The sequence below is a fragment of the Pollachius pollachius genome, assembly GCF_949987615.1.
Source record: "Pollachius pollachius genome assembly, chromosome: 4".
Taxonomy (NCBI): domain Eukaryota; kingdom Metazoa; phylum Chordata; class Actinopteri; order Gadiformes; family Gadidae; genus Pollachius; species Pollachius pollachius.
In genome coordinates this window covers 25,866,686-25,891,427 of record NC_136937.1, presented here as the reverse complement: position 1 = coordinate 25,891,427, position 24,742 = coordinate 25,866,686, and the positions used below count along the sequence as shown (strand labels likewise).

At 45.3% G+C, this 24,742-nt stretch overlaps 1 protein-coding gene across 1 annotated transcript in view; it reads right to left on the bottom strand.

Moving 5' to 3' along the window:
* The window catches only part of LOC307074107 (plakophilin-4-like), a gene marked incomplete at both ends in the record, with an annotated part of 42,074 nt that overhangs the window by 14,603 nt on the left and 2,729 nt on the right, over nt 1-24,742 (bottom strand). The window contains 9 exons of the mRNA XM_079734109.1: nt 469-682; nt 10,611-10,743; nt 11,047-11,248; nt 12,077-12,241; nt 13,971-14,415; nt 14,941-15,095; nt 17,055-17,195; nt 19,574-19,608; nt 19,864-19,976. Coding sequence (XP_079590235.1) covers nt 469-682; nt 10,611-10,743; nt 11,047-11,248; nt 12,077-12,241; nt 13,971-14,415; nt 14,941-15,095; nt 17,055-17,195; nt 19,574-19,608; nt 19,864-19,976 — 1,603 coding nt within the window. The remainder of the gene's footprint in view (nt 1-468; nt 683-10,610; nt 10,744-11,046; nt 11,249-12,076; nt 12,242-13,970; nt 14,416-14,940; nt 15,096-17,054; nt 17,196-19,573; nt 19,609-19,863; nt 19,977-24,742) is intronic.

The window sequence follows — 24,742 nt, the reverse complement described above, 5'->3', positions numbered from 1 at the left end:
GAAATTGCACAGATTCTTTGACTGTTCTTGTTTCAGTTGTTATTTTGAGTGCCAGACAGCAACCCCCGCCCCACACCGGTCTGACGGCAAACCCCACCACCGTAAGTAACACATTTTCTGTGGGAAACCCTGAGACAGACAGACATACAGACAGACACACCAGGGACGCAAGAGTCAGATAGAGATACAGAGACAGACAGACAGACAGACAGACAGACAGACAGACAGACAGACAGACAGACAGACAGACAGACAGACAGACAGACAGACGCAGATGGACAGACGCACAGAGACGCCAGAACGGAGCCGTTTACTTGAGCACCTCTGAAAGGCTTCCCTCACACACACACACACACCCACACACACACACCCCCCCCCCACACACACACACATAAACCAACAGGTCATAATAAGCCAACAAGACAAGAGACAGACACAGCGGGTGTGAGGGCGGGGGATGGGGCCTACCAGTGACCAGCTCGCGGACGTCGTTGTCGGTGGTCTTGCGGAGGAGCCGCAGCAGGGCGGGCACGCCACCGCAGTTGCGCAGGGTGACCTTGTTGTCGTCGGTGGCCTTGCCATACACCAGGTTCCTGAGGGCCCCGCAGGCACTCTTCTGCACCTCGCACACCTTGTGGTCCAGCAGGTCCAGGAGCAGCTGGATCCCGCCCAGGTGACGCACCTGATTTAGATTAGATTAGATAAATACTGACAGAACCACCTGGTCGACCAACACAGCAGAGAACTGGTCTCAGAACAGTACAAATACAGAGAGATTCACCTGGTGGACCATCACAGCAGAGAACTGGTCTCAGAACAGTACAAATACTGAGAGATTCACCTGGTGAACAAAAAATCTAAACATACGGCTAGCTAGAATATGTGTTCAGAAAACTCATCTTGTGAACATGTTAGTATACTAACTACATACACACAGCTTTCTAGAATATTTGTACAAAAAAGCTCACCTAGAAAACATTGTAGCCTACTGGCTACAACAGATGGCATTGCAGAACACGAGGACAGAAATCTCACCTGGTGAACGTACAAACGTACTTTGCTTGTGTGACGCACAGCGATCCTTAGACACGCATGTGTGAGGGCCGACCACCCTTCTTGGACACCCACAATGCTAATTCCATGAGTATCACAGTGCTATTTACAGACAGGTAGACAGACATTATATGAATCTCAAACTGCCTCTTTTTAACTTTGATTAATTAATTTCGGGTGGTATTTTTATATATTTTATATTTTATCGTTGCAGATCACGATAATGCATTCAGTTCGACATTCCACAGTCCCCCTTGTCTGATTCGTAATCTCAACGGCTCATCGAGAGCAATTTACTTCTGATTAGTCTCATTTCCACATTTGACAATTTTTCCGAACAAACCTCCCCGAGTTCCAACGGTCAATTATACGAACAAACGAATAATAACAAGCAAGCGTTGACAACTCCCACCTGCACATAACGTGACGTGTGTCAGATGCAACAACCCACACAGTCAGTTATTTTTTATATATATTGTAACATTTGAGAAACATTTGTTTGAGGGACATGTCAACACTGGAAGGCCTATTATAATGATATTATATAACGAATGATAAAGACTCAAGCAGTTGAGATCTCCATGCATGGGGATGTGTGCCCGACACAACAACACACACACTTATTGTTTTAACTTTAAAGTTCAAAGCCCATCATTCAATTTGATTGATTAATTTGGAACGTTTAAAAGATATCTCATACATTTGGTTTGTTTTTAAGGGTTAGGCGACAGACGGAACACAAACAATATCCGCGATGATGAAGTTACGTTCAAAATCAATTGGAGAGATATTGATTTGAGAGACATTATATTTGTGGCCTACTTAATATATTGCAGGCTATATAAAACATACAGACAGGACACAGTTACATTTCACATTGGTTCTGCCATGACTGATGTCCTTGGCTTTGGGCAAAGCGCTTTTATCTGGCAACGCCGGGTTGGGATAGCCGTCTCTGTCGCTGTTGCCTTCATGGGCGTTTCATCTCGCCTCTCTTTTATCTGCGTCCTTTCACCTGCGAGAGGATTTACAAATGCCTGAAGTGTATCCACACTATGTTGTGTTCATTTTTCAAATGAACGTTGCAGTAGAAACCTGAACCTGTACCTAAATGTTTAACCACTCAAAAGATGAAACTGCATATTGGATACAGGGGTCGGCTAAGCTCAGGAGGTAGAGCGGGTTAGTTTGAAACTGAAGGATGCTAGTTCGATCCCCGGCTCCTAGAGTTTCGAGGTGAGCCTGGGCAAGAAGCTTAACCCTGACTGCTCCAGACGCCTTGCGTGGTTGACACCGCTGTCGGTGTTGTAAGTCAATATGGATAGAATAATCTGACAAATGTCCTGAAAAAAATGTTATGTATGATTTTGGTCCAGAGAGCAGCCAATCAGGGCTGCTCTCTTTGGCCCTGGCCACTCATAGGAGGTGTGGTCTGGGCCACTGAGGCCAACCCCTCAGTCCTCAGTTTTTATTATTATTTACTATATTGAGGCGCAGTACGGGAGTCTGAATCTGAAATATGGGAAACTCCATCTCTACAAAATGGCAAAGAGTGATAGTAACACAAACTTCCCTCCAATAGGAGCGTACCTTGGCTCTATCAGTGGGAGAGCGGGCGGTTATTCACTCCATTGGAGGCAGTGCAAAGAGCAGTCCAAGCAGTACATTTGGCAGGACATTTATTTTAAGACCCATACGAGACAGATGGCCGTTCTAGCCGTCTGAACGGCGACAGAAGGGGGGTTGGCAGGCATCACGTTAAATAAAGGTACCATTCCAAAACTTTTGAATGCCTTCCACTCTTTAGGACACGTACACAAACGTGGCATCTTCTTCTCGTCAGTGATCCGACTGTTCATGGTGGACTCGCTGGTCCTGATTTAACACAGGAACCACAGTGGGGGGGGTGTGCATTTTGGCCGCTAGTGAATATAAAAAGATGAGTTCAACTCTCAAGCAAGTTTCAGCATCACCCTTTCAGGACTTTTGTCTATATTTCTTGTTAACATGCATGTATTCTTAAAATGTGCAAATTTTATCGGAAAACAAGGTCAAAAGCATTGTCGCGGCTTCATACGCTGTCAAATTAACCCCACTGTCACTGCAAGGCCGCAGTTGCTGGTTTCTCCAGCTGGGGTCGCAAAGATGCGGGTTTACTATAAGACTACAAATGTCATCTATAGCAGACTAGATTATTACTTATTTGAAGAAATTGCCCTTTCAGGTACTTATTCCAAGTGACATTCATCTCACAGACAGCTAACCTTCCCAGACTATAGGGCCAACTACATGTTTATATAAACATGTTAACCTATATATTTGATATTTTGATATTAGACAACGGCCTTGTGCATAATTTAATGCCTAAATCCCTCATATCACACGCTTATTTGAAGGCTACTTATTCAGCAACGTAACACATTATTACTGTTATAAAAAGCCTAGGTACTTATTGGTAAGCCAAAGTAAATCACACAGAAGCCAATTATTTTCTTTTATATGGACTAGCAAATGGCATAGTCAATTATTGTTGCATTGTTGAGTCATTTTACTACTGGAGAGAAAAAAAAAGATTACATTTAGAAAGCAATAAAAAAAAGCAAAGTTTACAAAGATACTGGGTAAGAGATCTTTAGCAGAGTCACTAGGTCTTACCCAAGAGGACACACTTGATTAGACTGAATTTGCAACACTTATTACTACTGGCAACCGTGATGTCACTCAGTGATTGATCCAATTTATATAGATATTTTTCCCTTTACCACCGAAAACATAGTTTACACCCGTGGCAGTTGTACGCTGTTTAGTTAGCATTATCACCAGAGGTCAAGCATGTTGTAGAGTACAGCAACAGGCCATCTGTGTGTTCAACCTTTCACCGCATGGCCCTTGGTCCTTTGGCCCGTAATGTCATGAAAGGTGTGAAGGGCACTAAGGAGTGGAACGAGTCTCACGAACCAACTCAACCGACCCCCCCCCCCCCCCCCCCCGATACAGAGGAGACCTACCAAAGAATTCAGCTGATCGCTTTACACCTTAAAATATATCTTACTACTATAATAGCAGGCCTGTCGCACCAGTTACTCAAGTTACTCATGTGCGCATGTGCCAAGCAGCCTGCAGCTCACACAAACACACACGCACGCACGCACGCACAAGCACACACCGCACGTCAAGACAAAGGCAGCGACACACTCGCCGAGCCAAGATTAGGGTTGGGCACCGAGAACCGGTTTCAAAAGGAACCGGTTCCTAACGTCCGGTTCTGGAACTGTTAAGACGATGTTTGAATTTCGATTCTTTTTATCGGTTCCTAAATGCGCGCGCATGTTTCCGGGGCGGGGTTTGTATTACTCCGCCGCGTGCTCCGCTAAACATCAGTTGTCTGAAGTTCGAACATGGACCGCAAACGCCGCTCAAAAGTCTGGCTTCATTTTAATTTAAAAAAGGACGGCTTCGCACAGTGCAACACCTGCAATAAACTTATTACTGCCAAAGGAGGGTGCACAACAAACATGAGAAAACACCTTCGTCTGCTGCATGGTATAACAATTAACGAGTGTAGTGTGTTTGACGCGTTGCGTCGGTCTCGTGCTCCCGTCGCTTCCTCCACTTTGGACAGTCAACCATCAGCTAGTAACTCCTCATTGGAAACGGAATCAGGTTGGTACATACAAATTATGATTGTCTTATTCTTAACAGACTAGCTTAAGTTATAGACTACCAGTTGCTTAAACTGTGTCAAATCTGTTCATAGTTGTTGAACGCTCGCAGAGTGATGCTAACGTTAACGTTAGCCAGTCTGAGCCTGCTGCTGCTGCGGCTGCTGCTGCTACGTTAACCGGCCCGAGACCCCAGCCAGCAAAGATACAACAAACTCCTTTCAGCATGGCAGCAAGGGGAAAGCTGTCAGCGGAGCAAATTGCTGAGTGCCACAGAAAAGTAACTGCGTATGTGGTAAAAAGGCTGCATCCCTTTAGCGACGTCGAGTCGCCCACATTTAGGTAAATAAATAAGAATAACGTTAAATTAACTTAGCTTGTAGCTACTTTATCTACCCCTGACCTAAGTTACAGTAACAGTTGAGGTTTAACTTTATTGACAGATTTGTCTTTGGCACAGTGCTCGTTTGATTTAAAAACATCACAACATATGGACATGTGCTGAAGTGTTTGTGTGTATTTATTGCAAATTGCTTTTATGCTCTGTTTAAAAGTTAAAGGCTTTTAAGATATCTTATGTTTGTTTTTGTGTTTGCAGGGATATGATCCATTCAATGAACCCGAAGTACACAAGGGACTACAAGGGAGTGTTTAACTAATAGATTGATCCCGGCATGGTACCAGATAGAAAAATCTAATCTGATCTCAGAGCTGAGTGAGGTCAGTCACATAGCTCTCACTTGTGATGGCTGGACTAGCCTAACCCAAGACCACTACCTAACTGTCACAGTGCACTATTTAGTGGAAAGCAACATGAGGCAGAAAGTTCTCGCAACAAAAGCTGTGTACAGAGCCCAGACAGGAATTGTCGTGGCAGAGGAAATCGGCGACATCCTGAAAGAATTTGGCGTGTTTGATAAAGTAGTAGCCGTTACTGTGGATAATGCGGCCAATATGGACGTAGCCATCAAACGGCTGCAGTTTGTGAAGCTCGGCTGCTTCGCTCATTCACTAAACCTAGCAGCACAAAGTCTGTACTCCAGCAGCTCAGTGGCTCAGTGGACTGCAAAGATTCGTGCCATCATCGTCTGGATGAAGAGGTCGTCCATGGCAAAGGTGGTTCTACGGGAAAAGCAGGATGTCCTAAGTAAGAATCAATGTCTTGAGTTTAATTGGATACCACAAGGATCAAATTAAAGTACTTTTAGTAGTGCACTGCACACAATGTACATTTAGCTGGTATTAACATTGGTAAAACAATGCAACATTACATAAATCTGTCTGATTACACAATATCAAAGTTGCATGTCATATTTGTGATTTTCTTGTTCATGTCAGACCTCCCTCAACATTCACTGATTCTCGATGTGAGAACAAGGTGGAATTCTCTCTACCTAATGATGGAGAGATTCCTTGAATAATACCCTGCAATACAAGCAGCCAGCTTGGACCAACGCCTGAGAAAGAATATGGAGAGGGACAGGTAGAGATAGGAAGATGTTATATAGGATATAAGAATGAAATTAGGCGTAAGAACGTGCATAAGGTACTAAGGAAGAAGTTAGCACACTGGTTTGCTGTATTATGCAGTGGAATTAATTTAAACTCACTTGTCAAATAGCACTGCTTTTGTTTAAAGAGACAAAAAAAAATCTATATTTTGAACTGTACACAGGCTTGATCGGCTGACAGATGGTGATTTCACCAAGGCAGAAGACTTCATCAGGCTGATGCAGGTTCTGTACACCTGCACGCTCTGTGTTTCCACTGAAAAAAGCCCAACAGCCGGACAGATCCTGCCGATCATCCAAAAGCTGGAGAAACACTTCGCTGCTGTAAATGGAGACACAGCATTTGTAGCTGACTTGAAGAAAAGGGTCTGGGGAAATATGTCTACCCGGTACAAGGTAATGACTGAGGATATCAAACGAATGAAGATTAAAATGCATTAAATACTTCTGTTCCTGTGGCTTGATGCAATAGTAGTTTTATTTTTATTGTTTTGAAGAATGAGGACATCAGGTTCTTCTTGGAAGAAGCCACTGCCTTAGATCCCCGCTTCAAGAATAAGATGGACAACAACACCGCAGTCTGGGAACGGATCAAGGGGAAGTTGCTGGCAAACTCTGAAGAGGTGAAATGTCATTCATACACAAATATATATACTGTCTCCCTCACTCCTTAACATTTTATATTTAATTTGCATTTTACATCCATGCAGTAATCATTAACACTGTACTGTTTATAATGTTTTAATCACCTTACCACAACATATCTACTGTTAATCAGTTAAGTGCATGCCTTTATTAGCACATATTCTATTATAGACTGTGACAACTCTCTGTACTGGTGGCTGAGACAGTTCACTGCTGTTTCATTTTATTCTTATATTCTATCCATCTTTCTATCCATCTTTTCTATCTACCTGTCCCTCTCCATATTATGTTCTCTGTAGTCGGTGGCAGTCAATCATGACCATTCAGAAGAGGTTGGTGTGATGCAGGGCGAGGGAAACCAGGAAGGTGTGAAGACTGAGAGCGAGGAGGAAGAGGAGAATGTAAGTAGATTACTGAAATTATATTTGGTATGTTCTTCTCAGTCATGAAATATGTTTTTAATGTTTTTTTTAACTGTTCTGTCCTGTGTTTGTTTAGCAGCCTCCTCCTTCCAAACAATCGAAAAAGTCTCCACTGGAGGAGCTTTTTGCTGAGGAGGATGCCATGAAGAGGACCTCACAAGAGGGGTTGATGTCCATGGAAAGTCGTGCTGAAAGGGAGATCCAGACGTACCTGGAAACGCCACCAATCATCACATCGTCTGACCCTGCAGCCTGGTTCTGGACCCAGACACAAACTTATCCTTTACTGTCATGTCTGGCCTTCTCATATTTATGTGTCCAGGCCTCCTCAACACCTAGTGAACGGGTGTTTTCTACTGCAGGAAACACAATCTGTGCGGAACGGTCGCGCTTACTGCCTGAGAAGGCAGACATGATAACCTTCCTAAACAAGAACTGTTGTTAATGATTTGTCACAACTGCGCCAGGGTTTGAGTTTGTTTTATTTTGTTACATATACATCCACCTGGGCTGCAGCTCTTTGCTTTTTAGACTGCTGCCAACTTGTGTCACTTCAGCAGAATTCAGTTATAGTTACAGTTAGGGACCCTCGGCAATGTGAATTAATATAATGGCCTGTGTAAAGGCTTTTTCAAATGAAAAAATTCTTGTCTTTTTTTTCTCCTGCACCTCAAAGAATCGGAATCGAGAATCGTTTAGAACAGGAATCGATATTGAGAATCGGAATCGGAATCAGAATCGTTAAAATCCAAACGATGCCCAACCCTAGCCAAGATGTTATGTTTTTAAACATAACGCATCCGCCATCGACACACGCGCAGGTAAGAACACACGCACATACCGCAGTGACACTCGCCAGTAAACATAACGGCTCCGCCAATGGCTCTCGTGCAGGTTATAACACACGCACGTGCACACACCGCAGCGACACTCACCCAGGTATGATGTTACGTTTTTAAACATAACGGATCTGCCGTCGACAAACTCTCCCAGGCAACACATTCTGTCTATAGACTTAAGAAATAACGATAAAAGAAGGGAAGAGACAATTTCTCACCTCCTCAAGGTGAATTATGTCTATAGAGTCCACCACAAGACTACACTTTGTTGCTCAAATGTAATATTACTCTCCTCCTTGCGCCTCCCGAAATGTCTTTACACTTTGTTGCTCAAACTTAATATTACTCGTCTCCTTGAGCCTTCCCAAATGTCTTGCGATATTGATATCCCCCCCTCCCCCCTGCGGACTGTTTAAGTTGTTTTATTTTTCTTATTTTTTGTGTTTATGCTATGTGTGACTGTAGGCTACGGCTGCCTGTCTTGGCCAGGACACTGGAAGAGATGTTTAATCTCAATGATGATTATTATTTTCAACTTTTTCAACCAATAGTAGTTGCCTTGTATTTTAAAATGTCAATACACTTTTCAGCCCTGAATAACAGTAAAAGCTATTTAATAATTGATTTGCATGCATAGTATACTACACGTCCATTAAACACTGACCTCTGTTACCATAAATTGACTAATTTTATAATGTAATCAGATGCTCACACTAGCTGCTTTCAGACACATGTGTAAGTCCTGATATTCTCCTGATGGGCCGTATGTGTGAACAACATATCCTGACATTTGAACCCTGAAAATCTCCTGAATAATACAACCCCTGAGGTAGTATTTTCTCCGTAGGAAATGTGAATTATCTTATATGTGAATTAGGGGTAGAAAGTCAGTATTTCTCATACCACTTCAGTGGGCGTGTTGATGACGCTTCTGCATGTCATTGAGTGGCCCCCTTAATGATAATCAGCTTGTTGCCTTCTGTTCGCTGAATGGTTAAAATATATTTAAATGTTGGCACTGCTTTTAAGAGTCATTTGTGGTGAACGAATGTTGAACGTTTTAAAATGATAGGCACAATGTTATTATATTATTCGCTCAGAAATTTGCATTATAGACTGGTGTTTCCACATTATTGCTATGGGTTTATTTACAACTAGAGCGAAAACTCTAGCATATTTAAAAGAGTATAGAATGACTATTATACAAAACTAATACTACAAGACTATTAGTTATTCATAATTCTAAACAAGTTTGGCGTAAAAATGGTTGGTCAACTAAGATTAACTGAAGACTAACTCTACCACTAACCCACAGCTTTACTTTGTAAATATTCTTTCAGCCACCAAAAAGCCATATGACACCAACCTGCTTCCTATTGCTTTAATCTACCTTTATCTTTTAAGTATGAGGGTATATTGATTCTACTTGCCAATAAAACCGCCAATTGCCAATTTTAAAATTAAAAGCTACAACTTTGATATGAGGCGTATAACGTGTCAGGGTGTATTATAGCATAAATACACCGTGGCGTTATACATCAAGTGTCCGGGAAGCATAATAATAATCTCAACCGCTGCCCAGATGGAGCTCCCCGCGTCCACACACATCGCCAACAGTGTCCCTTCGTCGTGATGACAAAGAATATGCTAAAAGGCAGGGCTTTACTGTATTCTCAATATTTTCTCAATTGTCGTTTTTTTTATCACAAAGTTCCTCAGTTGCACAGAAGGCCTTTAATGAACGTCAACGTGCGGTATCGCTTATGAGCAACGTTATTCAAAACAAACTGAGGAGACTCGAAGACAAGCCACAGATTTCCTTTCGAAGGAGTCTGATGAAAACAATTCAGATACGATATGAAAGTATGACCATCAAATCAAGATGGATGCCCTGGACCAAAGGAAAAAACACAAAGGCTCTGTGGTGGATTTTATTGGGCTTTTGAACGATGATGGCAGCATACGCCACCACATCAATGACGCCGGCCTCATCCTTGACCGCGGCTTCTCCAACTTCTCCAACACTTTATATTCACTCCTTCCTTAGTTTCACTGAGATGTTTTGAGATAGTTGAGAAGGGTTTTTAAAGTCGAGGGAATGAGTAAAAATCGCAGAAATGATTGTGAAAAACCTTTTGTACGTCTTTTGTGAATGTCGTTTATGGTAAATGAGAGGTCATAGGTCAAAAAGTGCGACGACAAGGCTGCGCTGAATAGATGTGTGGCACAGCTTTTGCTCTCATTTCCCTCGCAAATTCCTGGATGGACCAACTAGCGAATCCTAAAAGAGTTAAGAAGGTTTTGAGCAACGGTTCTTGCCTGGCCAGGTTCTTTAAGATTTGAATTGGTCTTCAAATATATTTAGATGAAAAAAAAAAAAATCTAAAATTAATTCAACAAGATGCGATAAACAAGATTTATCCCCAAAAAAAAATGGGTCCCCAGAAAAAAAGTTTGGGAAACACTGCTCTAGCCCACCTCCAGTTTGGTCCGGTTGTCCCCGTAGCACAGGTGCTGCAGGTAGGCGGCGGCGTTGGCCTGGACCGAGGGGAAGTGGTGCTGCAGCATGTGGATCACCTCCGGGAGCTCGGGGTCGCGCCACGCAAACTCCCTGCAGAGGGGGGATGAGACGATCAATGTTTGGGGTCATAAGGTCTATGTGTGTCTTATATGTCTGTGTGTGTTTATTCATAAAGACCTTTGCGAGAGTGAGTGAGTGAGTAAGAGAAAGGGAGTGAGTGTGTGTGCATCTGTGTATATGTTTGTGTGTGTTCATAAAGACTTTTGCCTGAGTGAGTGAGAGTGTGTGTGTGTTTTGTGTGTGTGTGTGTGTACATGTGTATATGTTTGAGTGCATGTTCATAAAGACCTTTGAGGAGTGAGTGAGTGAGAGTGTGTGTGTGTGTGTGTGTACCTTGGATCTTTGTGCATGCTGTCGATGGACGGGGTCCGGTCCCCCAGTCCAGAGTGTCTCGAGAAGAGGGTTTCTGCGTCCAACCCCTGCTGGGAGACCCTGTAGGAGTCAGTGTACAGGGGGGCGGAGCCCAGGCCATAGCTGCTCCGCTGGTACGGCAGCGTGCCGCAGTGGCTCGCTGCACGCGTGAGCGTCTCCACACCTACACACACACACAAAAACACATAGACACACAGAGATGATATGAATTCATTCAATGTCTCTATTCTAAATCCATACAGCCATCGGTGTGTTTTTATACTTTTGAGAGACACCCCTGGCCAAAATTGATATTTCCTTGTACAAGGCCTGGGATCTGTTCTTACTGGTTGCTCTTAGATCGCCCAGTCGATGGACGGGCCAATGTGTATGTTTATTCCTCACATGATCTTGAAAAGCATTATTGCTGCGGTACAATTTCATTGAGAATTTTTTCACAATGAACAAAGCACTTTTTTGGTTTTATGATCATTTGAATGGCCCCCTTGCGTTCAAAGCTGCGTCTCTTAATTTGAACTTAAGTTGCATCGCTTGAAACATCAGCGTGCATCGCAGCGCCATCCTCTCATCCATCATTTTAAACACAGAACTAGACCTAAGATTAAATCTTCAGAAATGTGTTGTCCTTTACCGCCGCAGCAAAGTGTGAGTGTCTGGGTCTCACTCCGATCTCCTCTCCCCCACAGCGCCCAACAGTTTAGGACTCACTGTCCTAATCTGATTAGCTGAAGGTGAGGGGAGGGTGAGGGACTGAGGGGACTAGAGGGACTGATAAGACCCCGCAAGATAGACTGGTAGAGCGGGGCTAACCTTTTACTGAGAGAAGGAGAGAGAGAAAGAGAGAGAGAGAGAGAGATAGAGAGAGAGAGCGAGAGAGAGAGAGAGAGAGGAAACGAGGGAGAGAGAGGGGGAACAAGAGAGAGACAGAACAATAAAAAGTAAGAGAGAACAAACAAGAAAGAGAGAGAGAGTGAGGGAGAGTCGTCCCTACCGGTGCTGGTCCTGTAGAGCGTCCCGGGGTCGTCGTGGGAGGGGCTGTGGTAGAGCGGGCTGTGGAAGGAGCGGTCGTCGAACACCGGGGTCATGTGACAGTCGGGGGAGAGGGCGGCCCGCAGCTCGGGGTCCAGCTGGTGGGCAGCGTAGGAGCTGTGGAGACCTGGAGCAAACACACACACACAAACACAGATAAAACACGGCCACAGAAAAACATACGCACATAAAGACACACAGACACACACACCACACACAAGCAAACACACACGCATGCACAAGCAAACACACACGGACACACAAACGCAAGCAAATAAACACACAAACACATACCACACACACACACACACATAAGACACCCACGCATGCATGCACGCATAAACAAATAAACACACACACATACACACACACACACACACACACACACATAAACACACGCCGACAGACAAGCACTCACACACACACACACACAATCATATTGATGTGGTAGATTAGCGATGAGCTAATCGGGTCCATCTATTGATAGTTTATCTTCCGGTAATCTGGGTGTGAGATTGCCAGCGTGGCTGGAATTAAGGCCATTTCACTCTCCGTGAAGGCCACTTTACACTCCCTGTCCACTGCCTGTGACCCCTATCCCGCGGCCTCCCCACATCCGTTTGGGATGATCGCTATTCTTGTGTCTTTTGTGTTGTGGTGGGTTGTTGGCACGACGACAACAAACACCCGAGCGCAACGCAAAACAAGAGAAAGGAAAGCGTGAAATCATCATCACATACACACAGACGCAGAGACACAGAGACAAAGTCACACTGATAACTGATAAGGGTGCCACCAGGCAGGTGGGGGTTGGGGGGGTTGTCATGCAGCTTTTTGTTGCTATGTGGGTCATGGAGCGAGAGGCTTAGTGTAAAAGTGGCAGAGGTTCACTTCAGAGCATAAACATAAAGATCTGTGTCTCTGCCACACCCCCCTCCCATTTATCTCTCTCTCCCTGATACACACACACAAACCCACACAGGCACGCACGATTGTCCTGTCAAAACGTCAACCGCTGTAATGTGTGTGTGTGTGTGTGTGTGTATGTGTGATTGTGAAACAATGCCAGCTGTGTCTGAGAACAGGCTGTGCTCTCCCAGTAATGAGAGGCAGGGATTAAGATTAAATATGGTGGGTTTGAACCCCCTCCTCCTCTGATAAAAGGGGATTTATCTGGAACAATTATAATGGAGAATTCTCTCCCTATGACTACGCGGCTCCCTGCCCACTGTGCACTTTGAGCAAGGCATCTCGCCAGCCGCAGTTACGAGTATGAACTACTGAACTTCCGCTTTTTGCCATTAATTAAAGACTGCGTGTGTTTGTGTGTGTGTGTGTTTGACGTTCTGTGAGTGGCTGTGTGTGTGAGACTGCATCTGTGTGTCTGTGTGTCAGATTCTGTGTGTGTGAATGACAGCATTCTATGTGTGTGTGTGTGTGTGTGAGTGTGTGTGACAGCGTCTGTGTGTGTATGCAACATCTACACAAAGATGCAGTCACATACACGGACAAACAAACACAGAGCGTCTTTAGGTATGCGTGACAGCCTATGTGTGTGAGTGACAGCGCCTGTGTTGGTTTGTGTGTGTGTGTGTGTGTGACAGCTACACACAGACGCTGTCACACGCACACAGTCTCAGTCACCCACACACAAAAAAAGTCATACACGCAGACACACAAACACACCGCGTCTGTGTGTGTGTGTGTGTGTGTGTGTGCGTGTGTGTGTGAGTGTGACACAGTGTGTGTGTCACACATAGCGTCACAGCTCCACAGTGAGCTAATGTCTCTCCTTCTGACACTGAGCAGCGGTGGCAGCCCGCCAGCCAGCGGCGGCGGCGGTGGCGGAGACTGACCTATGAGGCTGTCGGGGCGGGGCAGGGCGCTCCTCTGGTACAGCCCGTAGGGGTCCGCCCCGTACGCCAGCGGCTGGCTCTGCCGCGGCAGCGTGGCGCCGTAGTGCTGCGGCACCGCCGCCATCCCACTCGCCCGCGCCGGGGGGGAGCCGGCCAGGCCCCGCCCCTCCACCAAGGAGAGGGTGGAGCCAAGGCGCCCCCCCACCACGCTGCCCAGCCCCGGGGCGCCGGACGTGGCCATGGGGGAGGGGGGTGATGAGGGGGGCATGCTGGTGCCGGGGAAGAGGGAGGCCAGGGGCTTGGGCTCGGAGAGGACCGGGGAGCCGTACGCACTGCCCTGGGAGGTGCGCATGGAGACGTGGGAGGGGGAGGCGGTGGCGCCGGCCCCCGGGGACTGGCTCCTGGAGGGCAGGGAGCCCATCCTCCTCAGCACCCGACCTGAAGGCTGAGGGCGGGGGGGAGGTGAGGGCAATGATGGTGGAGTTGGGGGGGTGATGATGGTGGAAGGAGGGGATGATGATAGTGGGAGGTGAAGGGGCAGGGTGGCGATGGAGGGCAGAGGTGAGGGTGGAGGGAGGTGAAGGGGGAGGGAGGTTATGGTGGGAGGGGAGAGAGGAGAGGGGTCAGTTTAGGGTGACTGGAGTGGACTTCAGTGCTTTACTTCTCCTTTGCTTCTTTGCATGCGATAGTTCAAAGGGCTGTTTTGATATGTGTTAGCTGTCCAACTGCCTACAGTGGGTCTTTCTTCGATAAACAGGGTGATGTCTAGGAACTGACTGTTTCATTCGAAAGAAGGTAGCCGGCTGTGTTAAAGAACTGTTGCGATATTATAATGTTGAAATGTGCTTGTCAGTGTGAAACGTGGATGTCAAAAAGCAATACATATAAAAAAATGTCTTCACTATTTTGATTTGCATATTTCCATTCCTTGGATGTATAATAACTATAATAACTCTGCGTCGGGCCCTACCTGTCCCGACGCCTGGCCCTCGGCCCTCGGGCTCCGGGACAGGGTGCCGCGGGGCTCCGAGCGCACCACGTTCTGGTTGCTATAGTAACCCACGCTGCTGTCCTGGTAGCCGCTGTCGGAGTACGAGGTCATCTGGGCCGAGTGGCCTGGGGAGCCTGAGGGGGGGTGGGAGAGGAGGAAGGGAGAGGAGGGAGAAAGGGAGGGGAGGAAGAGGAGAAGAGGACGGAGGAAGAGGAGGGGGAAAAGAGGGAGAAAGAGGAGGAAGAGGATGGAGGAAAAGGAGGGAGGAAGAGGAGCGGGGAGAGGAGGGAGGAAGAGGTGGGGGGGAGAGGGAGTAGGAGGAGGGAGGAAGAGGAGGGAAACAATGCTCAAAACAGGGAGCACTTCATTGTAAACGATGGAAAGCGTTACGCTATGCCAATACATTTATACGAATGAAACTTGCGCACAACCCAAAACTGAAACACATACACTACATACGTCAGTAAGGTAGCGCACAGGCCTGTCGCATCTAGTGAACACACCGCCGTTTGACTATTGTGACACACTCTCGCCGGTCTACACTTTGTGCCTTTACATTTCACTTCAACAGTTAATCACACTCTGCCACCACGGCTCAGCAGACAACGGATATATGTGTGCTTCATTAGCGGCAGTCGTTGTTGTTGTCGGGGTTTGTTTTGGGCCATTAAAAGGGTGATCGTTAACTCCAGAAGAGCCGGCATGGAGGCCCAGAATAGCATACTGTTTACTGTGTCGGGCGCCCCAGGTGTGAAGGGGTCTCTCACATCTCAAGCAGTAAGGAGGCGGAGGTGAATAATAGCGTGCGTGCATCCGTCAGCACCACATGGACCCGTCAAGCCTAATTTACAGTCTTCGTGCATCAACGGTGCGAGCTGGCGCCAACCAAAAATGTTGGATTTAGGCGGCAATAGCTCAGGAGGTACAGCGGGTGTCGCGCTGTCCCTGAGCAAGACACCTCTAACCCTCACTGCTCCCGACGAGCTGGCTGTCGCCCTAGTGGTTGACTCTTCCATCGGTGTGTGAAAGTGTGAATGAATGGCGGGTCTTTTTGGATTAAAGCGTCTCCTCAATAAAATCTCATCAATGTTAATTTATCGTCGCCCTTTGCGCACGAATCATACAGTGTGTCTTGGGTCACCCAACGGAAAAATGTTTAGCACCACAAGCATGAGTACGCAAGCTGTGCGTCAAAGGCAATGTTACGGCCAAACTTTATGGGCTGCCTTCTTTCCTCTGGGAAGGTGTGCCTTCGTTCTCTGCCGACAAGTCTGAAGGACATAACGTGCTTGTCCTTCGTAGCTCCGTCTGCGCATGTCCTACGGGAGAGTTTCTTGATGTAGCTGCCGGTAAAGAAAACACCAGGGCCAGCATCTACCAACTTAATTATTCTTTATTGGGGTTTATAAAAAAATGCATTGTAATGCTCTACTTAAAGATGTTGTATTTAGCTCCTATTTATTTAGGAGCTACCTTCTTAGGGTAATTTAACAGAGAAGCCATTATGATCAGTGAGTGAAACGCAGTGTTAGAATATATCTTGATTTGACCGTACCTGCCTCTGTATGAATCATCCCGGCTCATTTCAGACCATTACTCAATCAGCCCATTACTTCCACTAATGGTTTCGGGGGAATCCATTTTGTATTCTCTCCCAGTCGTTTTGTAATCGCTCCTCGCTTCTGCTCTCTCTTTCCAACTCTCTGATCTTACCGGCAGCACCTTCGAGGCCAACATCTGTTTCTAGCGCGTGAAACCCAACCGTAACGGGTGGAATGCACCCATTTGTCAAAACATAAAAACAGGCACAACGCCCGCAATTCCATGGTAGAAGAGGCCATAGACCGCCTCTGACAGAGGAACCATCAGAGGCAGGACAGCGCCACCAAAGACGTGCCCTACTGTAGACTTGGGGGTGCAGCTATAGTAGTGAATAACTTAATATAAGTTGGAAAGAAAGAAAATAAACCATCATTTTCAAGTGTATTTCATGTGTGTGTGCGTAACAAACGAATCGCTGCTAAAAACAAGTCAAACGAATAGTCGCGGGCTTCGGGGGGGTCAGGGGGCCCGGCGTCTCCGTGGCAACGAACCCTCACTGTCGTGCAGGGAGACACGCTCCGGTTCCAGCCGCCGAAGCACCTCCTCGCCCTGGTAGAGGCGGACCAGTGGCACGGGGGTCTCGAACGCGCCTCCTCCATTTCCTCCTCGTGGCTCCCCCAGAGCGGAGGCATCTGTCAAGCAGACAGGGGGAGAGGGGGGAGGGGGGGGAGAGAGAGATAGGGAAGAGGGGAGGGAGGTTAGGCTCAGACTAACAATCCCCTCTCTCGCTCTTTGTTTCCACGGAAACTCTTTCAATACAGCGCATCATCATCATAGTCTATTAAAACATGTGTGCGACAGATGGATGTCGATTCCGCCAGCTCGATTGCCGGGGCCAGATAGACAGCCCCTGCCCCGCCCACGTGCGTTGGTGGTGCATCGTGGTAATTTCATCCCCTTTGAAGCTGCTCCTGTTTCATATATTTTGTATGCATTCCTCCTTTTCATCAAAACAACACTCCATCCCGCCCCACTGTTTGGCTATTTCATCCAGCGCTGCATGCAAAACATCCACATGTCTCTCCCCAACTCATTCTCTCTCTCTCTCTCTCTCTCTCTCTCTCGCCACAGGCATTCCTCTCTGGGCTGCCTGTGGAGCACCAGCAGTCTGTCAGCTGAATGAGGGTGTGTGTGTGTGTGTGTGTGTGTGTGTGTGTGTGTGTGCATGCGTGCGTGCTTGTGTGCGTGAGTGAGTGCATGTGTGTAGAGGTGTTTAGTCATCTGTACTGTTAACCTGCCCTTGAACATGTCAGACCCTGGCCGGATTTTCGGACACTTTCAAGATTAGGATTCTCTTAAAGGTGCAGTGTGTAGAATTTAGTGGCGTCTAGCGGAATGGTCTTAATAATATTCATATTATTAGTACTAATTAGTATTAGTTTTAGCTAAGAGTATAATCCAAGGAAAATGACAATTCTGTTGCTGTTCTGTTCTGTTTTTGTTGTGATATTTTTTTCTGATACTTTTCTAGTAGCGTCGTTGTGTTGCATCGCACGTTATTATAAGCAATGTTGTTTATGAATCAAGTTCTGTAGGAAAAGTTGAACCCTCGCTCCGCATTAACCACTGGCATGACAGAGCTCCCCACATCCACACACACCTGGGCATTGCATACAAGTGTCCAAGAAGGGGAATTCAGTTGGTTTCAATCAACGGACTGACTGCTATTTGCTACAGGATTCTACATAGTGGACCTTTAACGGTCAAAGATTACACTCCTGATTGGATAAAGCAGTGAGTGCATTTAGGAGCAGGGTTCCCTCCACATGCGTTCAAAGGTTGTGCAGAGCAGCCTCTGGATGACTAGTGCCGATGCAATGCAAAAACAGACAATTGTGCTTTTCATGTTGGTGTGGACTATGTTCAGTCTCTAACTAAAGTTTCCATGACATGTTCTACCATTACCAGGAAATTTCATATGTTTTCCAGGATACATGGGAACCCACATCAGCACCGTGCACGCATACATCAGAAGAGTGCCCACGCTCACAAGCATACATTAACATAGTGCACCTCACTCGGGAAGTCAACCAAAGAAAATTCTTTGAAAGTTTTGACCTGCTAATCGATTGGTCGATGGGAAAAAAATAATACAAAGGATACTATAAAAATATATAGTATAAAAAGTGTGCCCCACTCTACCTGGTAGCCTTAATATCTAGTAAGTTCTGTAGGGAGGAAGTCCCTGGGTTTCAGGTCTGCTCTTGGTCCGAGTCCACCTCGGTTACGGCAGAGCTCAATGAAAGCAGTTTGCACACCGGCAGAGCCACGGAGAGCCGTGTGGGCCAGCCGTTGAGTCGTGCCAAGAGAGAACGCACACCGGGAAAATCAATCTTAGGTCTCGATCTGTTTGATACGATGGGTCGCAATGGACGCCACTGCCATGGGAATCATGTAACCATTTCTGATGTGTTCACACTCAAACTTTTCAAGTACGAATGGGCCTGAAGTTTTTAGATTATATACTTTTTTGTTTCAATTTTCAAAACAACGCTGCAACACTGACGACTTCTTTGGCATGCTCTCGATAAGTTTGGAGCCGAGTCAATTGTTCAGTAATTTACGAACAGCGGCCTCCATTAAGTTAGCCTTGTTCAACGTTGTGAGACAAGGAGTGTTTTGACTTCCTGTCTTACAGTCTATTAAACCAAACGATTATCTAACCAGAAACTACGGAACCTTGAAAACTCTTTTCATTCATGATCAATATTATTCTAACACAATACAGCCCATCACTCAAACATAAACTACAACGGTCTGGGTTACGTCCCTCTCGGCCCCCAGAAAATAATGGTTTAACAAGCACTTTTCTCCTTATGAAAGGAACGCCAGCAATGGTCCGACCAACCAATCGACCAACCAAGCAGAAGGGCCCTCCCCTGCATCTCACACACAGCTCTGCTCCATCCCTTAGGATGTCCCTTAGGACATCCTAAGGGAACGGACTGTTTGGAGGATATTAACGCGGAGAGTGTATGGGATTCGTAAAGGAGTTATAATCAAGCCTTACCTGCGGATCTCCAAGCAAACGACTTCTCCGATGAGCTTTGGTTCACGCACACAGGAAGGGGAGGAGAGCAGAAGGTGTGAAGAGTTAAAAAATGAAGGCCGAAAGGAAGACATTAACACAAGAACAAGATAAGTTTCCGCAGCGGGTTCAATTGCTACGGGGAACCAAAAGACGTGTCGCAATGAAGGAGTACGGGAAATAATATTCAAGTACAAATGGGTCTATTTTAATGTGCGAGCGTGCGTGCGCATTTGTGTGTGTGTGTATGTGTGTGTGTGTGTCCTCTCTACCTGGTGCTGTCCGCGTCAGGTGACTCAGCTCCCAGCATGCATCTCTCCAGTTGGCTGGCGACTATCTGTCTTTCCTCCTCCAACTCCCTCGTCAAACGCTCAAACTGGAGCTCCTTAGAAAGGGGGGGGGTATGGATTAGGGTACCTTTTAACCACGGCGATTAAATGCAGATCGAAGGCCCAACGGTATACAACAGAGTGAATACGGCCCCTGAAAACGTTAAACTTTCACCTGATGATATCAAAGAAAATTTGTATTAAGGGATGATGATGATGATGGGTCAGGATCACATGTAACGTAAGATAAAAGGCTCTCAGGCCTGTCTCTTTCTCTTAGCAAAGCAATCCGCGTTTTAGTCTAAAAGTGCTTCTATTGATGCATCACTCTCTTCTAACAATTTTATTTTCCAGTCAATTCTCTCTCAATCTCTTGTCCCTGCCGGTCTGAGTGTGTCCATCAAAGCAGCTTCATAGGAGTTTGTTAAATTCACATTTCTTCTTGTGGAATCTACATTAAACATCTTCGTTCATTTCGCTTCAAGGAGGATCTGGTCTTGATAACTTATCTGATTTGTTCGGTGAAAAACGTTTCCCCCTTTTCGTTTTTTTGGCTTTGGGTCACAGTTAAAATTCAATGTTATGGGGAAAGTCCTTTATCCTACTGTCCTTATCCCCGTGAAGATGGGCTCCAGTGTTCGGCACTGCTCTTATGGTTGTATAGGTCACCATTGAAAGGCTCACAGGACTAAACTAAGTAATAATGGTTTTGTATTAATTCAATATAAATTCAATTCAATGTTAGCGATTTAGCCCTTAATCACAGGTACAGTCTGAAAGGCCTTAACAGGCCATATATTTATGACATTCAATATATTAAGTATTACAAGGTATTCAATAGGTAGTGCTTTGAGAGTATGGCAACAATTCATGAAAATGAATCAGTTTTTATAAACACATTGCTGTAGCTCCAGATGTTCAATCGTCTTATTTATCATCCATTCATCTCATCACCCACCTCACACAAACACAAACACACACGTCACACACACACACACACACCTATACAAAAACTGATAACATGGAAAAAATTGTGTTAATATTGGATGGTAGAGAGAATATGACTTCAATAAATCACTTTCCACACAACTATTTAACTCAACATTATTAATAATACACAATGAAACACACTTGATAGCGCTTGCCTGTACTGGCCTGTAAGGTACCAGTAGGTAGGTACTTCCAAAACAATGAATCTAGCAGCCAAATGTCAAGTAATGAGGTTCCGTGATCAGTTTATGAATTGTATTCCTTTATTTAAGCTCTCCACAGCCGTTTGTACGCCCTGGGCTACTGTAGAAACATGGCGGTGCAACATGGGGGCTCAAAAGAGAAGTCGAGGGGCCCGAGAGGCCTCTATGAAGATGTAAAGGGCTCCAGGGTAACGGAAAATTAACTATTCGTATTCTCAGATATATACACAAATACATACAGGATTTAAAACATACTTAGGAATATTATATTCCATTTCCTCCGAGTCTGTTCTGCTAGATGCCGCCTAATTCGACTGTACACAAATTTGTGTGTGCAGAAAATGTAATTATAACAAATAGCCTGAATGAATTTACTCTGTAAATCAATTAAGGGATGAAGGGAACCCCCAAAGTGTACATATACATTCAGAACAGGTAATATCTGAGGGCTGCATTTGAAAGAATACTGTTGAAAACAAATACATTTAAATGAGTATAATAGATTATATGAAAATAGCATGTTCATAAAAAGAGGTACCACTCATTTGAGTGTCGTTTTGGATTAAAGGGCCCAAATTTCAACCCGTAAATTTACCTAGTTATCTAGTGGTATACTCTTAATGCAATTTGGATGTGCCTGGGGATCACATAAAAACAAGATAGTTTACTATTGCAATTGTCCCTGGGTCAAACCACAGGGACTAGACTACAAAAGCCACCATAAAAGGATACTCAGATGCATGGTAGGGGGGGAAGGGGGTGATCTAAGATTAAAAGATTCAAAAGTAGGCTATACACTTAAAGCCTCACTGCCCAGTAAGTGATGCCTGACAAAAGCGCTTTTGTATTTGGGTCAGAATCCAGCCATGTGACGTATGCTATCCATCTTGGCTGAAAAACGTCCACAGCGCCTAGGGACTCTGGCCCTTTACCCAGTGAAGGTTCAGGACCTCCCATGGTAGGTTGAATGCAGTCAGGGATACATACCAAGGTTTGAGCGATGTCTTACATGGTGACCATAGAGGCCTACTAGGTCTTAAGGTTTTTGAAAAGGTACAGAGACAACAACTAGTGTTTCATACATGTTCTAATAGATTATTGATTTCCAATACGTGCGATTAGAAAAACGTAACCTGAATGGAACGCAGTCAAAATACAACGAGAAGACCTTGCATCATCGGTTTGTTCACGAGGACGTTTGAAAGCCCTGCAGAAAAACGGCAGGTAAATAAGCAAAATAATTGATGGTGTGTTAACAACAAAACCAGTGACTGGAACAGGGGAGAAAATGTCATGCAAAAACAAACACACGTTGCTTAGACTACCTGGCCGTGTGAGGCTCAGGCCACAGAGTATGGTAATAACAATAGCGGTGGTGAGGGGTTTGATTCCCAATGGGGCGACCCGGTGTTGGCATTTTTATAGCAAATAGCTTGCCTAGAGGGAAATTAAGTGAAGAACCCAAAACACTTTGGAGTTGTCAAGCTTTGAAAGTTTACACTTAAATTGTCACCCAAAATAAATCATCACCTGTTTTATTGAAGAAAACTGTAATGACACTTTCATGAGGTTACTTTAAAAATAAAATGTAAAGTAATTAGTTAGCCAATCATGCATTTACAGATCCCCACCTCCAGCAACCCTTTACAAACAAACATGAACCAAGGAAAAGCCCCGTTGCCCAGATGAGCTTGTAAATCATAATTTCAGCATAAATCTAGTCTGATTTGTGAGACTAATCAATACATAATAACAGATGCACATTTCCTATCCGCTAGTGCTGACTTTGAGAAAGTGAGCCGCAATTCACTCACACATGGAATTTTTAGACACTGTTTATTCTGCTATGCAGAATAAAAATGGATGTCATACATCCATACTTATAATTATATCTCAATTCAATACTGTCTTATCTGATTCAAACAAGATATTCAAATGAAGTCATGAAAAGACTGAACTGACCTCGCACTGGCCCGACACTTTTGAGATAATCTACTTGAACTGGGCCTTTTTGAACACGGTAAAAATGTAACAATTCTATTCATTATGCATACTGCAAACTGCAATTAGTTGGGAACCTTTCTGTTAATTTTTCTATTTCATGAGGCCTTGGCCAACAGGCACAGACCAGAAATCTTTTTGTATGGGAGGGGAGACAGACCTTATCTGCCGGGCAAATTTAACATCAGCTCGCGAGATTTGTCTGGGTCCCAGGCGGGCACCATATCAATTTTTTAGACTACATTGCAAGAAAAGTGAACATGTTGGCAGACTAACTCTGATACTAGCGGGGAGCAGCATAGCCCTACCAGAGAGCACTAATGAATGCTAATATGCTTCTTCAGAAAAGATTCAAAAGAAAAAGTAAAAATATACAAATCACCATTGGAGAAGAAGATTGCTGCTCCCTCATGACAATCCTGATCAGACGATGTATCGTAGTCCATCTGCACAACCATAATGTGAGGAGGACTGGCCCAACGCCCCACCAACGGCTACACCACAGGGGTCTTCTCAACATTCAAGGTGTCACCAGTCAAGGTATCAACCTTCAGGATTTAGGAGTCATTTGATCCAATAGCAGGATGTTGATTTGAGTGTCCGACATTTGAGGATGCTGTGTATATCATATGTGAGTCAGCTTAGGGTCGATTTAGCTCGGGAGATAGAGCGGATTAACCTGTAACCGGAAGTTTGATGGTTTGATCCCTGGCTTCTGTGACGAGGTGTCTCTGAGCAATACACTTCACCCTAACTGCTCCTGACGAGCTGGCTGTCGCCTTGCATGGTTGACTCCGTTGTCGCTAATGAACAGTCTTAAGCGGCTTTGGATAAAAGCATCTGCTGACTACAATAGATAAAAATATGTATGCAAATAAAACCTCTATGACCGTGTACAGGAAACAAGGCTGCATTGTAAGTGTCATGCAGACTTTCATTGTGTGGTTAAAGCTGACCTCTTGTATTATTTACATAAAAGTCCTCCCTCTCAGCACACGTTGGTCTTGTTACAGGACACGACATGACAGTAGTCCATGGCACATGCAGGGCTGTTCCTCGCTGTGGGCCAGGGTCCGGGGTCCTTCTCGTTGTCTGGACGACATGTGCTGCCGGGATGAGACAGCGTCGTGCAGCAGTCCCCGGCCCCGCGTCTGGAACCAGCTTGGTGCCGGTCCACCCCGTCACAAAGCCTTCCTCTCTTCTGCCCTGGACTGATGCTCACCACAATGACTTTTACAATCTCTCTCTCTCTCTCTCTCTCTCTCTCTCTCTCTCTCTCTTACAAGTCTCTGTTTCTCTCCCCCTTTCTTTTCATCCCATCCTACCGTTTCTCTATCTATCGGGTGGTTGTCATGCTGGCGATGTAGAGACATTGGTGTCGAGGGACTGCTTGTCTGTGTGTGTGTTTGTGTGTGTGTGTATCTGTGAGGTAATCGGGCCATGTTCTGTCGACAAACTGTTTTTTTTTCCCGCTTCTCACACTTGTGCTCTTACCTACCGTTGCAACTGAGGTAATCTCTATATAAAACCTTGACAGAATAATGTTATCGTCGAAAACGTGCAGGTGCACACACACACACGCACACGCACGCGCACACACATGCATATCACTTCTAATCATTAACATG